The 14,964-nt window shown below is 44.0% G+C and overlaps 1 protein-coding gene across 4 annotated transcripts in view; it reads right to left on the minus strand.

Moving 5' to 3' along the window:
* Smarca2 (SWI/SNF related, matrix associated, actin dependent regulator of chromatin, subfamily a, member 2) overlaps positions 1-14,964 on the minus strand; it is a 167,918-nt gene that overhangs the window by 125,580 nt on the left and 27,374 nt on the right. For all 4 annotated transcript variants that reach the window (XM_057777157.1, XM_057777158.1, XM_057777159.1 and 1 more), the window contains exons 5-6: positions 7,256-7,517; positions 724-850 (exon numbers count right to left, since the gene is read on the minus strand). In XM_057777157.1, the coding sequence (XP_057633140.1) occupies positions 724-850; positions 7,256-7,517 (389 nt within the window). The remainder of the gene's footprint in view (positions 1-723; positions 851-7,255; positions 7,518-14,964) is intronic.

Below are 14,964 nucleotides of genomic sequence, written 5' to 3' on the forward strand. Positions count from 1 at the left end.
TCCTGGTCCCCCTTGGACAGTCAATCTCTAGGTGGGGACTGGCACCCTTGGACAAAACTCAGCCAAGGGAAAATTAGTTCCACTTCATGTCGCTACATGCCTACAGATTTAGAAATCAGAAAATAGATCACTATACCAGATCTCAACAGTGAGCTCTAGGAGATGGCAACTCACTAATTAGTCAACGTGTGAGTGGGGCCGATGTGACCAAGTGTCCCTGAGTTAGGTTTTGATGAATGATTAAGGTAACGACACAGTTCTGTGTGTGTGCATGTGTGTGTTTCTACAAACATGGGCTTGTGATTAGGAAAGAGACTATCGTATTTTCTGTTTCTGGGGTCACGGTTTGCTCTGTGTATTTGGGTTTGCAGGAATACTATCCATCTACTGCCTCCTTGGTTTTCCTTGGAGCCATGAAGGCAAGTCACACAGTTCTCCACAATCTGTTGTCACGGTTTTCATCTGCAGTACCAAAATGCAATAACTGATGTTGCACACTATAGTACAGGAGGAAAAATGTTTCTGATATACAGAACGGGAAAGAAGAGTGTAGTTCCTACTCGTTACTTCCAGCTAGGAGCTGTTGGTCTAAAGACACGCTACTTTACTAAGTTCCGAGCTTCAAAACAGTATCGGGCCGAGTCGCGAAAGCTCATGGATCCCACTTTAGGAACAATTACATTGATTTCCGACACCTCGGATTCACGGGGGAAAAGGTATTACCTGACGCTGGAAATTGAGTAACCGAAGCGCTTTCAGCTCCACCGTTGCTTTGGTTCGTAAATCCGGTGGCAAAGAGCCAGGCAGACTTTCCAGTTCTTGTATCCTGTGAGCTATGCGAGCCTGAAGTCTAGAAGGAGAAAATAAAGAGGAGAACTACATTACGATTTACTCTTCTAGCACCAACAACAGCTTTAAGCTTAGGTTCATGTATTCCACACACTGACAGCTGATTTCTGACCCACTAGGTTTTCTTTTTTTAAAAGAAAAATATGAGTTTACAATTCACTTAGTTATGGGGAGTTGGGGGTGGTGGTGCACACGCCACAGTGCACATATGGACAGAAAGGGATAGCCTGTGAGCGTCAGTTCTCATGTGCATCCCGGGATGCCTTTACCTGCTCAGCTATCTTTCCGGGGTGACAGCAGGATTTTCTAATGTTAACCAAAAACAGCCACCTTTGAATTCTGGAAGGCAGACACTTCATACTACGCAACACTTTGAACTTCTATGTAGCTTCTAAGGCCGGGAAAGGAACCTCATGCTACATCAAGGGGTTGGGGGAGGGGGATTAGAAGTCCTTGCTTGCTCTCAACACAGAGAAAACACAGATGCAGTTTGGCTAGCTGCCCTATCCCAGCCTGCCATGGCATGCAAAGCCACGGCCACAGTTCTTCCTTCTGTTTTGAGGTGACAGTGACTATAGCAGCTACAGCAGAGTGGCAAGCGCAGCTCTAGAAGCTGAGGCCGCAGAAGTGAGCCAGCGAGAGACATTCTGAGAGAGCCCTGCCAACCACATCCACTTCCTCTGGGCAGTGCTTGTTGAGAAAAGACAGCAAACTGGGCATCTGCAAAAATCAGGGGCAGCAGTGAATAGCATTTCCTGAAAAGGATGCTGGGGGTTCTCATTTTAGACACCATCAAAAATGTAATTGCAAGTACTTCCTCCTAATGAAGGCAGACTAGAGAATAAAAGGCAGCTCTCTCTTTGGTCCCTGGCTGCTATGGCTCTGACACATATAAACTAGTTTCAAGCCTTACTTTTATAAATCCACATCACTGAAATCTAGTTTTAGAATAAACTCCTCCTCCAGCTTTGGGACAAAACTCTTTGAGAATAGAATTGAAAAGAAAGAAACACTAATAAAAGTTAGTGATAAGTTAACCCACTAAATACTCACTGCATGTCAACATGTAAAGAACAATTTTGAATTCTCAACACACACACGTACATATGCATGCACACATGCACACACACGCGCACACACAGGCACACACAAATAAATGCTGCAGTGGCCCCATCTTACTGATGAGGAAACTGAAGAAAGCGCTGTCTGGTCTTGTGTGTCAACTTGACACTAGCTAGACTCATCACAGAGGAAGGAGCCTCAGTTGAGGAAATGCCTCAGTGAGATCCAGCTGTAAGTACTTTCTCATTAAGTAATCATTGAGAGAGGGCCCAGTTCATGGTGGCTGGTGCCATCCCTGGGCAGTGGTCTTGGGTTTTATAAGAAGGTGGGCTGAGCGGGCCAAGGAAAGCAAGTCAGTAAGCAGCTCTTCTCCATGGTCTCTGCATTAGCTCCTGCTTCTGGGATCCTACCCTGTTTTGAGTTCTTGTCCTGACGTCCTTCAGTGATGAACAGCAATGCTGAAATGTAAGCCAAATAAACAAACCCTTTCTTCCCCAACCTGCATTTTGGTCATGATGTTTCGTAGCAACAAAAGAACCCCTAAGTAAGCACCACAGAGCTAGAAATGGAGGAATTCAAAATCAAAGTCTATGTTATACGGATCATTATCCAATTGTTTTTTCCCATCTACCTATGTAGCCCCAAATGTCTAAATAGGCAACACACACACACACAGTAAAGCCGAAACAAGTTTTTACATTTAAAATCACTTTGCTTTATTATCAAGATCACACTAAAGGGACTTAGCTATTGCAGTGGCAGAAGATGGTGTTACCCACAGTTCCATTATGCTACATCCTTGGTTCTAGACCCCATGCATTTGAGTATACTAGAATGTAAACCCCTCCTAAGTATTTTGGTTTGGTATGACACAGTGAGTCGGGTACTAAACTCTAGGAATGACAGCTTCTGGTTCCTCTTGCCAAAGACAGGCTCTAGGGCGCAAACAGTGCCGATAGGACATTTGGGTTGACGGTGCTGAGACTAGCCCACACTGAGCTGGATGGGAAGTTGGAGGGAAGAGAGGGACATGAGGACCCAGGAGTGGGGGCCAGCTGGTGGTCATGGAGTTTGAGTATCTGGGCCACTGCAGCAGGTAAGAGCCAGGGATGCACTTCTCCATGTTGTGACTACTTCTCCAAAGGAGAAATGGTTTATCATTTCATCTCAAGACTTCCTGACACGGAAGAATCTTTCTTTTTGTATGGAAGAGGCATGAAGTACAAAGTGCAAACTCAAGAAAAGAGGGGAGGAGTTTTTACAGAGAAATAATATATACTCGGTGTGGCACATGGGATGGGTGGCAAAGTTATGTGGGGGAGGGTTTTGGGGGAGGGTAAGCATACAAAACTATCTCTGTTGTTGTTGTGCTTAATAGAAATCTTCATTTTAAATAATGCTCCTCTCCAGACAATTTCATCTCCCCATCAATGGGATTCAGCAGGAAGTCCGATAAAGAGAGTCAGGATTCTAAACTTCCCAAAACAGCAGCAAGATGTAATCCTGCCTGACTGCAGGAGACTCATTTAGCGTCCTCACGAGCACAGAAAATTGAAGCAGAATTAGGTCACTCCGGTTTTTTATACAGACTGAAGAGTAAATCAAGAGAGGTTACTGTTCTGGCAAGGAAAAGAGTTCCATTAAAGGCAACAGATATTTGTTCAGGTCCAGGGGAGAAGTTTATGATTCCTGTAGGAGAGTTATTTGAACAGAAAATGACACTGGTACATTTTGTTCCTTCAAGGAGCCGAGTGACAGACACTTTAAAGAGGGAGGGAGAGAGAAAGGAAACATGTGTAACTCTGGTGACTCTTCTGGCAGAGTGGCTATGGGTCGTTTCTGAGGAGGAACTTCCAAGGTTGTGATGGCGACAAGGGCAAGACAAGGAAACACACACACACACGCACACACGACACGGGCAAGACAAGGAAACACACACACACGAGATAAGCTATACATACATGTCTCTTAAACCCACTTCCACATTCAATTCTGTTTTGAGACCCAGAGGTCTGATGCAATTTAAAGAAGTCTTTCTCAAACCCCTTTAAGTGTGAAATGCATCTTCCACGTAAATATTTGTAGACAGGGAACCAGTTTACATGTCAGTGTGTAAGCTCCTGGAGTGCTCTTTGATTGACCATGGAAGGAAATGAAGTTGGGTATGGAAGAGTCAAGAACTGGTGCCCAAAGGTGGAGGTGGGGGTTGAGGGCTGAGTGCAGCATGCAAAACTGACACCAGAGAAGGATGAATAAATTTCCATGGGGGGGGGGAGCCAAAAGGAAAACTATCTAAAAGGGAGGTAAGTATCTTCACTCCCAGGGCTGTACTGGTCTGTGGCCAGTGAGTACACAGGCAGAAACTCAAGCTGCAACCCAGAAAAAGAAGGTTGATGGGTCAAAATTCGGAGTTTATGGCAAATCAGGAAGAGCAGCCAACTGGCTTAAAGAAATAAAACATCCTAATAATTTCTTGCCATTTTTGTAGACAAGGACTGTAGCCAAAGAAATGAATATGTTATGGGATTTCCATTGCATGACATTTTGCTCTGTCAAAGCTTATGAAATCCCATAAGAGATCTCTTAGAATCTTACTCAAATCTTTAGCCAGGTGACAAACATGCACCAGGCAGAGACTGGTGGGCTAGCTCATCAGAGGGGGCGGGCTGGCCCATCAGAGGCGGCGGGCTGGCCCATCAGAGGGGGCGAGCTGACCCATCAGAGGGGGCGGGCTGGCCCATCAGAGGGGGCAGACTAGCCCATTACAGGGGGCAGGCTGGCCCATTACAGGGGGCAGGAGAGAAATGAATCTAATACCTGTCCTGGACGAGTATGTGAGACACTTAATGTAACCCCTCGGATGATAAACTTAATCTCTGCGGTTGAACACTGTCTTTATAGAGGCAGAAGCCAGCTGTTGTTCCATGACCGAGCAAGATAAGGCATGCCCCTGTAACGCTGCCAGCACAAATTCATTCTTCTCCAGATGGCCATGGGAACACTTAGGCCAAAGTTCCCACCAGGCTTTTTGCAGCCCCCAAAACCTTACAGCATCAGCTTTATAAAAGTGGATGCATTTATCAAATAATAATAATATGAAAAATGACTATTCAACCACATTCTGAAAGGCACACGACTTTTAGTTCTTTTCGTTTTTAAGACAGGGTTTCACTACCCTAGGCTGGCCTTGATCTCAAGATTCTCCTGCCAGAGTGGAATGCAGTACCATGGGCCACAATTTAAAAGAAACTGGCAGATATCATTTTTATTAACATAGGAGAACGGGGTAGGTGAGATGGCTCAGTGCGGGTAAAGGTACTTGACTGTGGGCTTAATCCCCAGGAAATACACAGTGGGAAGGAAAAGAACCAACTGTCTCCCACAGGACCACACTTGGGAAGTAGCACAGGTGTGCCATGAAATAAACAAACAGAATAAAAAAATACAATAAAAAGTTATTATAGGAAGATAATAAAGGTTGTAAACTTTGAAATAGGCTAAAAAAGCATCGCTTAATTCTTTGGAAGACAATCCGTTAAGTCACACTTCTAAACATGGCTCTAAAATGAGAAAGCCCTGTAATTAAAATTCTGGCAATAATAACAAAATAATTTAGGGGCCCACAAAGCAGTTTACGCGCACACACACATGCACATGTATGCGGAGAGGGAGGGGAGACTGAGTAAGAGAGAAACGAAGCCAGGTATTATATAAAATGTCTAGGTACAGAGACTTTCATAAGCCAACAAAACTCCAAGCATCTCTGCAACTTCCAGGCAGGGCAAAGACATGGCAGATTTTTAGGAAAGGTAGAATTCAGAGTAACCTCACAATTCTGCTCTTTCTTATAACTGACCATCTCCACCAATTACTTCGTATGACTTTGTTTACTCAACAGCATCTGAGGAGTTTTTCTGCCATGGGTGTCCTTATGTTTAACTTTAGGACACATGAGTATTGACCCAACAGACTCTCAGATGCTCAGGTCACAAGCTGGGACTGTCAACAGAAGTGCTCCCAATGATGACTAGCAACAGAAATGAGACAGCAAAGTCATATTTCTTCGTCAAAAGGTGACCGACATCTAATACCTGGTTACTGGGATGTCTCCAAAACAACTCTCCAAATCAGTCATGGTTTATTAAATTTCCTAACAAGCTACATACCTTTTAATAAAGATTAAGATAGTGCTCTTAAAGAGAATCCAAACACTGCTTACTGGCTAGCATTCCCTAATTTTTAACATCTAGTTTTCTTTTAATTCAAGTAATTCTAGGAGAATAATTGACATCAATATTACTAAAAACTTCCAAAATATATTACCCTTCCTGACTCTGTGAAAAATACTATACTATTTTTAACACATTATGTCACAGAAAAGTGATACAATCTGATGAACACAACTGAACTGTTTCTGACAGAGGATGCTTCCAGGCAGGTGGCAGAACCCAAAATCTTAGCTTTGCTTCATCTTAATACTTAATGAACTCACTTTTTCATGGTTGTTAGCTATTTGCTTGAGTGGTCTGCTAAATAAAGCCTGTGGGCCAAATCTTGTCCACAGTTGCTTTTCTAAATAAAGTTTTATTGGAACAAAGCCAAGACACTATAGTCTATGGGTGTTTTCCCACAAAAAGGGCAGAGCTGACTATCTGTGTCTAAGACATATGGCCCTGAAAAACATTAGATGTTTTCCATCTGGTCCCTTTACAGGAAAAGGTTTGCCAATCCCTAATTTAGATACAACTGTGTCAAATCAGGTGACAAATGTCTGGATTAGGAGTTTAACTAAAGATCCCATCTGAAGACAGAGACCTAAGGCTTAGGTCTAGACTAAAACATGGGTGACTCAAAGCCCAGATCACACTATACCAATCTATACGGTATGTTTTTTAGTCCCATGAGGATGACCCAGACAATATACTCAACTTGATTATCTCAGTCATCAGTTGTTCAAGAACACACTGACAATCAAGGACGAACTATTACATGATTCAAGCCTGAGATGATCCACCCTGAAATTAAGAAACTCTGGACTGGGCTTTTGATCACTGAATTCCCAGCACCTGGCAAGTGGATGGGACCGAAAAAGGTTTCTGATTGAAAGAGAGAGAAGTCACAATTTGTCCTGCTCGTATGGCTTAAGGACCCACTCAAGGGCATGTGAACATTCTCTACAAGTGTTCTGAAATCACTGCTGCAGCACGAATCCTCTCCTGTCTCCCTTCAGTGTTCCTGGTGTCCGGTGTTACTGGGACATTGTCCCATGAGGCATGTCAGTCAGCCCCCCACCCCACCCCCACCCCCGGCGCTGGTGATGGCTTGTCTTGATGGCCAGCGGTACCTGTACTCTCGCTCCTGCAGGATCTCCACGGGGTCGAGGCCTTGCGGTTTCTGGATGGGGCTGATACGGCTCTGCTTCTGTTGCAGCTGCAGGACCGGAGACGGCTGCCCTGGGGCAGGCTGCTGCACCGAGGGCCCGGGCACAGCTGTGGCCGTGGGCTGGGCAGCGGCTGGGGGTGCGGGCGAGGGTCGGCCACTGGGTGCTGGTGCTGACAGCTTCTGTGGGGTGCTCTGGCCACTCAGCAGCAGGTCCTGCCCAGGGCCTGTGAGACAAGAGAGACATGGCAGGACAGGACAGAAGAAAGGACACCGGCTGACCATGCCCAGCTCCTCTAGCCCTCAAGGACTACCTAGGGACGGAGATCACCAGTGTCTTAAACCCCAGAGGGCTGACTAATTGAAGGTACAAAGGAGGAAAAGGAATGAAAGGCAGAGGTGAAAGAAGAAAAGTAATCCGACATGCAGTCCACAGGGAAATGGCATGCACTAATGAACAGTGTCAAAACCATCTGAAAAATGACTCCTAGTTGTAATACATCAAGGAAATGACAAGATGGTTTTTAATGCCACATTCTGTGGTGGGTTTTTGTTGTTTGTTTTTAAAGAATCACAGGTGGATTCAAACTTCAGAAAAGAGAGTTCGACAACCAGATGTAGTGGGTGTGGCCCTAAAGTCTCACTATGCAAAAGGGTTACTAAGTCCCTGCAAGTCAGGTCTCTGTCCCAACTGCCTGTGCTGGCTCCGGTATCCAGTGAATTCAGGCTTACTTACGGTGAATCTCAAAACCTAAGTTTTACTTTGATCACACAGTAGCAAAGTATTTCTAAAACTATCCAACATTCAAGGTAAAATAGGCTCACTTCTCCCTAATAAAAATCAGCAAATATTAAAGAAGGCCTTTTCCCTCTTATTATCAGACGATGACAGGCAATCTTGAACCTATCTTGGAAGCTCACAATAGTGGCACAGTCCTGTAATTCCAGCACTTGAGAGGTAGAGGCAGGGGAATTAAGAGTCGGTAGCCAAGCTGAGAACCTGTCCCAAAAATACAAGACAAACCTTCAAGTATTACTGATTTCAATTTCAGCTGCTTTTCTGCATTAAGCTTTGGGAATTTCAGTTAACGAGATACAGATCTAAAGTAAGAAGCACTTCAACTCTCCTTCAGGTGAGTTCTCAGTTTTCTTAAAATTAAGTAAGATTTCTGAAGCTACCAGGTGAGTTAGTATGTTTTTAAAATAAATAAATAAATAACAAAGAATCTCAGTCAGCAGATGCTAAAACCACAAACAGGCATTCATTCAAGTATTTCCTATATTCTTCCTAAGGAAAAAAAAAGCCATTTAACACAAAAACCAGACTGAGACTTCGGAGAGGAGCAATAATTAACCATACAAAGGCATGCATTATGGAAAATGGAACTTATTTCTTCAATTTCCGACAAATTCCATTTAGAAAAGGACTTCAATGACAATCCAGAGAAAGCCATGAGCAAACATTGTGACATGAGGAATGTGAAGAATTAGTACAAACTGCTCAGGTTAGTGTCTGCGTGCGCGTGTGTGTGCGTGCGTGTGCGTGCGCGTGCGTGTGTGTGTGTGTGTGTGTGTGTGTACGTGTGTATGTACTGGTACCTCCATCACAACAGCTAGCACAGGCTGTTTTTCTTTCCCTTCCAAGAATTAGGTAAAATTTCCCAAACAATATAAAGCTAGATACATTTTTTTTTCTTAACCTAATTTGTAGTCCTGGCCTTCTTGGGGGTAGATTAAAAAGACGTTCTGGGGCAAAATGTATGGCTCTATATTTTTATGTCCAGGATGTGCGCACCATCATAGAAAGTTTTTTTCTCCAATTAAATTCTTCAGTTTTTGTTTCCTGAATGGATGGTCTTTTCCAAAACACACATACCCTCATTACATGTTTTCATCCATATTTAAGAAACCAGTTTCTAAACCTTAAATCCCAGGGTTGCAAACACTGGATGAGTTATGTGGGGCGCTTAAGACACAGCAGTCTCTAAACTAGAGAACATGTTTCCTTTGCATCGTTTATGTATGGCTGGTCAAATGACAGACAGTATAGATCTCTGACATTCATTTGAAGTTTCAGTTACAATTATTTATTTATTGGGGGGCATGCATCCCAACAGTGCTCATGCGGAGGTCAGAGGACAGCTTGCAGCGGTTCTCCTTCTACCATGTGGGCTCTGAGACTCAAACTTGGTCTCCAGCCTCGGTGGCAAGGGTTCTTACCCACAGTGCCAGTCGAATTACATCTATTCAAAGCCACGGTTTAAGTACACTAATGATGAGTTTACTACTTTTAAATTTTCAAAATATCAAGTATTTACTTTTCTAAGATTTGGTTGTTATTGGTAAAATGGTATCACAATAATTACTTTAAATTCCACTGCCAAAGTCTTTTCCCCCTTGTCTAAGTTCAACTAAAATCAAAACGCCCAAAGAAGGAGAGTGCAGCAAGAGGAGACATTCACAGGTTCTGCTCTTCATCACCACCACCAAGCCCCTTTCCTGGCGAGACTACCTGGGAATCACATTGGCCAGGGCAGGAATCTATGTGGGCTGGAGGCACATTGAAGTCACTGGTTTAAAAATTGTATTTAATCAAAGAAAGATGCTGCCAGCTGGCCATTTTCAGTCTGTATATCTCCAAGACAGGTCTGGTATGTACCTGGTCATACTTTATACAATTGCTCAATATAAAGACATTGTAACCTGGTGGAATCATCCTTAATATTGAGAAACAGAAACTACACCGTGGACTTAACGTATTCCAGTGTCTAACTTAACAGGACTAGGAGGGGCTAGAGGGTACTTCCTCTTGCAGAGGACCCAGATTTGATTCCCAGAACGCACATGGCATCCCATAACTATCTGTAACTCCAGTTCCAGGGGATCCAATACTTTTTCTGACCTCTTCGGGTATCAGGCACGTACATAATTAACATACAATACATACAGGCCAAACACTCACACACATAAAATAAAATAACTCTAAAAAAATAACATAAAGTTACCAAAAAAAAAAAATATTGTCTTAGCCCTAGCACCCACTGGCTGTGTGAGGTTGACCAAGGCACCAAGCCCTGTGTCTGCTTCCTCGCCTGCAGAATGGGAACAATAATAATAACCTCTCTGATAGAGTGGCCACGAGGATTCAGTGAGACTTCTGATTATATGCTCAACTTTTCATCTTTATTGATCAAGAACAGGGGGAGAGAAGTCTAATTTAAGGACTGTATACCACGCAACAGAGAACCCCATGACATAAAAAAGGACTTCCAGAATGTGGGTACCCTATTAGCTGGCAGCTGGCAGAGGATTCTTTTCTGGGCCAAATTTCAGAACATTCCTGTAGTTTCCTGCTACTCAGCACAGATGCTCCTTAGGTCAGTGGCCTTGTCATGTGCCTCCTGCCAGCTGCTCTCAGGGCCACTTACAAGCAAACGCTATTTCCTAGCTAAACAGAAATTCATTTTCTGTGTGGGTCTGTTTTCGCCTCTCCCCGACTGACTGTATAAATACTTTCATTTACAGAAACCAGGACACTCAATGTAGCTTCCTGCACTTACATTCAGCATGTCAGCCCCCTCTAGTAGGCTCTGTGCCTGTTCTGTAGGAGGTTTCCAGACAGCACTGGACTCCACAGAAACCACCCACTGTGCACCAGACAGCCTGCGGTTGGCTACCTAAGGCCTTTCACCACACCTTCAAACTGAATAAAAACTGTTTTCAGCTCATCTCTTCCCCTTTCTCCAGTACGAACAATTTAGGCTTATGGTCAGTATTCAAAATGCCTTCTGCCTTAGGAGCCAAAATGGAGGCTGTACTGCCTGGCTCTCCGGAATGTGATTCCAATACTGCTGGGGTGGGGGTGGGGATCTTCAGTGGATGCATCCCATCCCATGCCACCTGATAGGAAGCAATAGGGCAACACACTCACTGATATACCTAGGCCTCGCCTGCACAGAGTCTCTGTGCATTCAAAGGACACTCAGCACACAGGATAATCGTGCAAATATCTCTCTGCATTAAATAGGAATGTAACTGATTTCTACAGGTTGGAAATATGAATATTTAAATTGAACACATCAAAAAGTTTCAGATGCCAAGGAGGGGGTAGGGGTAAGCATTTAAATGGGGGGGGGAGGGCAGGGGAACCACTTTCTTCTTTTACCACCGTAAGATTGTTCCTTCACTTCTCCAAACCACAGCTTTCTCAGTTCTCGTTTTTATTCTGCTTTAATCCCTAAAAGGAAAAAGAGAATCAAAACGAAAAGAGAAATGTGCCTTGGTCTGGAGTTCTGCCCACAAGAGCAAGGACAAGGCTCCTCTTGAGAAGTGGCCAACCACCCCACCCCCCAAAGCAGGAGCCTGCTCCAGCACACATGATCAGTGTACAGGGCATCCTGCTGGGGAACAATGTCACTTCCTGTGAGTCCTGCTCAGGGGTAGATTTGGGGAAGACCAAGCCAGCACTGTCCACATTCTCTTCCTGCATTAAGTACACTGGGACGCGGGGTGGAAGTTTAAGATCCTCCAGAAGTGCATGCACTAAAACGTTTTTTTTCCCTGAAAGACTGGCAGGGTGTGTGTGAGAAAATGTGCTTTTTTTAGGGAGGGGAAGGGGTACACAACATTAGTCAAGTTTCACATTGACTTTAAAAAGTTCTTACATTATTTCGTCTTATCGTAGATGCCAATAGAAACAAATGCCTTCATCCAATAAAGTTGCCTGTCCTAGATCAGATTTCTGCGCAAGTATTGCAGGATGGGCACTCCTGACAGTAACAGGGACATATCACTCCACTGGAAAGAGATACCTTCTTCTTTTACCCATGGCCTCCTTGCTCACTTAACCAGAAAACAACAGCTACCCAAATATTCTCATTTCTTACTAAGCATGACAACTGGAAAATACAAAAGGCAGGAGCAGTGGGTAATAAAACCAGGTCCCTTTGCTGATAGGGCTGCGATAAGACAGGCACAGACAAAGAGGCGGGTAATTAAGAAGGGTACCTATCTTGTAGAAATGACCCAGAAAATGTATGCACAGCTAGGTTCAGAAGACATAAAGTACTGTGATATGAATGTACTCAGATACACAGTTAGGTTCAGTAGACAATAAAGTATTGTCATATGGATGTACTCAGATCCACACCTAGGTTCAGAAGACATAAAGTATTGTCATATGGATGTCCTCAGATCCACAGCTAGGTTCAGAAGACATAAAGTATTGTCATATGGATGTCCTTAGATAGTAGAAACTTTGCCCTTTAAGTTTCACTACTTCACTCAACCCTATTATTAGACCCTTGGGTGCAAAGGCTTCTCAGATGAAGAATTCAGCGGCCTACCTTCTGGGACATACTTTCATGCTGAGGCAAGGTCACCGAAAGGCTACTAAGATCTTTGGAGGCCTATGATGTGGCAGGTGATACCCCAAGACAGGCTCCATGCCCCATGAATTATGCTCATAGAGCAAAATCTTCCCAGCTCTCTGCCCAGTGGCCAGCTATCTTGCTGTAAGCAGCTGGCCTCCGTGTTAAGCCTGGTTGTTGGAAGCACTCATGCGCTAAGACATGAGAAGCAAAGATGACTGATTCTGTTAACAGCGTGTCCAGACTAAGAGTGAAAAGAAGCTGGGATAGGACACTGTGATCTTCCCTCTTAATACACAAGAGTGAAGAGCCGAGGCACCCACATTTTGCAGATCCCTGCCTTGGTCTTGAGAATTTGGGTCAAGAAGGCACCCTTTGGAGGAAATAGTCAAGAACATGAGGTTTCAAGTCACAGCCATTAGGATCTAGACCTAGATGTCCTCCATGCAGCAGAGAGGCATGTGCCAAGACTGTCACAGAGCCGGGGTAAGCTAGAAGGTTCTCAGTGAGTCAAAGTTGCATATACAAAAAAATTTTCCTTCTCTTTGGCCAAATTCTCTAGAGCTTTAGTTTCAGTTTAAATATCTACTGAGGGGCTGGAGAGATGGCTCAGAGGTTAAGAGCATTGCCTGGTCTTCCAAAGGTCCTGAGTTCAATTCCCAGCAACCACATGGTAGTTTGCAACCATCTATAATGAGGTCTGGTGCCCTCTTCTGGCCTGCAGGTATGCACACAGACAGAATATTGTATACACAATATATAAATAAATAAATATTTAATAAATAAATAAATATCTATTGAGGGTTCAAACTGTCATGTCCCTGCATGGGGTTTGGGGTGCCCTTTCCAGTCATGTGGTACGGTCCCATATTCTCCTCCATCTATCAAAGGGCTCCCTGCTAGTCACACAGAAATCTATGTATGAAATAGTATTTTTTTCTTTAAAAACTCAACTACTAACTGATAGTGCTGGTGCCTGCCTGTAACCTCAGATCTTAGAGAAAGGAAGGCTACTAAGGGGGCCTAGGCCAGCTGGGGATTCAAAGGAAGAATTTGTCTCTAAAATCACACACACACACACATCAAAAAAAAAAAAAACCACACACAAAACATTGCTACATTCTAAATATTTGTGTCTGTCCAAATTCCCATGCTGGAATCCAAATCCTCAAGTAAATAGTATTAGGAGGCAGAGGAAATTAAGCCATGAGGCAGAGCTCTCATGAATGATACCAGTAACCACATGAGAGGCCACAGAGAGATCCCTCACCCCGTATACTATGGGAGGGTACAGCACAGGTACCTCCTAAGACCCAGAAAGCAGGGACTCAGCACGCGCTAAATCTGCTGACCACCTCAGGTTGGAAGTCCCAGCCGTCATAACTATGAGACACAAACTTCTGCTGGTTCTGGTTTTGGTGTTTGTTTTATGATAGGGTCTCAGTCGTTCCAAGCTGGAATTCAAACTCACTGTATAACTGAGGATGACAATGGACTTTCACCCCTCCCACATCTACCTCCCAAGTGCTGGTATCACATAGGTGTGTATTTTAAAATACCCATTAAAATGATTTATTTTTCTCTGTGTATATGTGAAATGTGTGTGCGTGTGTGTGTGTGTGTGTGTGTGTGTGTGTGCAGGCATGTGGAGGTCAGAAGGAACAGGTGTCCTCTGTCATTCTCTGCCTCATTCCCTTGAGAGCTCCAACTGAATACAGAGCTTGATTGGCAGCCAGCAAGCACCACAAATCTTCCTGTCTCCCTACCAATCCCTACCCTACAGTACCCAGATTACAGGTGCACACAACTACACCTGATCTTCACAGGGGTTCTAGGGACTTCAACTCGGGTCCTACTGCTTGCACAGCAAGCACTCCTACCCACTGAGCCATCTCAGTCAAGAGACTCATTCCTAATGTTAGCTACATCTAACAAGAGTTCGTCTTCCTGATATCTCTATTTTTGGAACTAATTCTATCAGAAAAGAAACGTTTAAGACAAAACAAAACAAAACAAAACACCAGTCAGACCCCTTTCTTCTTACCAAAGTTCCTAAACCTAGGACAAATATCCCAAATTCATTGTTCTCACAGTGGTGAGCCTGTCAGTTTACCCAAATGAGTGAAAGCCATTCATTGGAGATGGTCTCAGTGTCTGGGGAGCATTACACTCCCCACTATCCAAAGCTCTCACGCTAAACCATAAGCTCCGTTTATCTAGTTCTTTCTAAAGATCTAGTTAATTGACTGATTGATTGATTGATTGGTTGATTGGAGAAGGGGGTCACGTATGTCACAGAACGCAT

The sequence above is a fragment of the Chionomys nivalis genome, chromosome 8 (assembly GCF_950005125.1).
Source record: "Chionomys nivalis chromosome 8, mChiNiv1.1, whole genome shotgun sequence".
In the NCBI taxonomy this organism is placed as follows: domain Eukaryota; kingdom Metazoa; phylum Chordata; class Mammalia; order Rodentia; family Cricetidae; genus Chionomys; species Chionomys nivalis.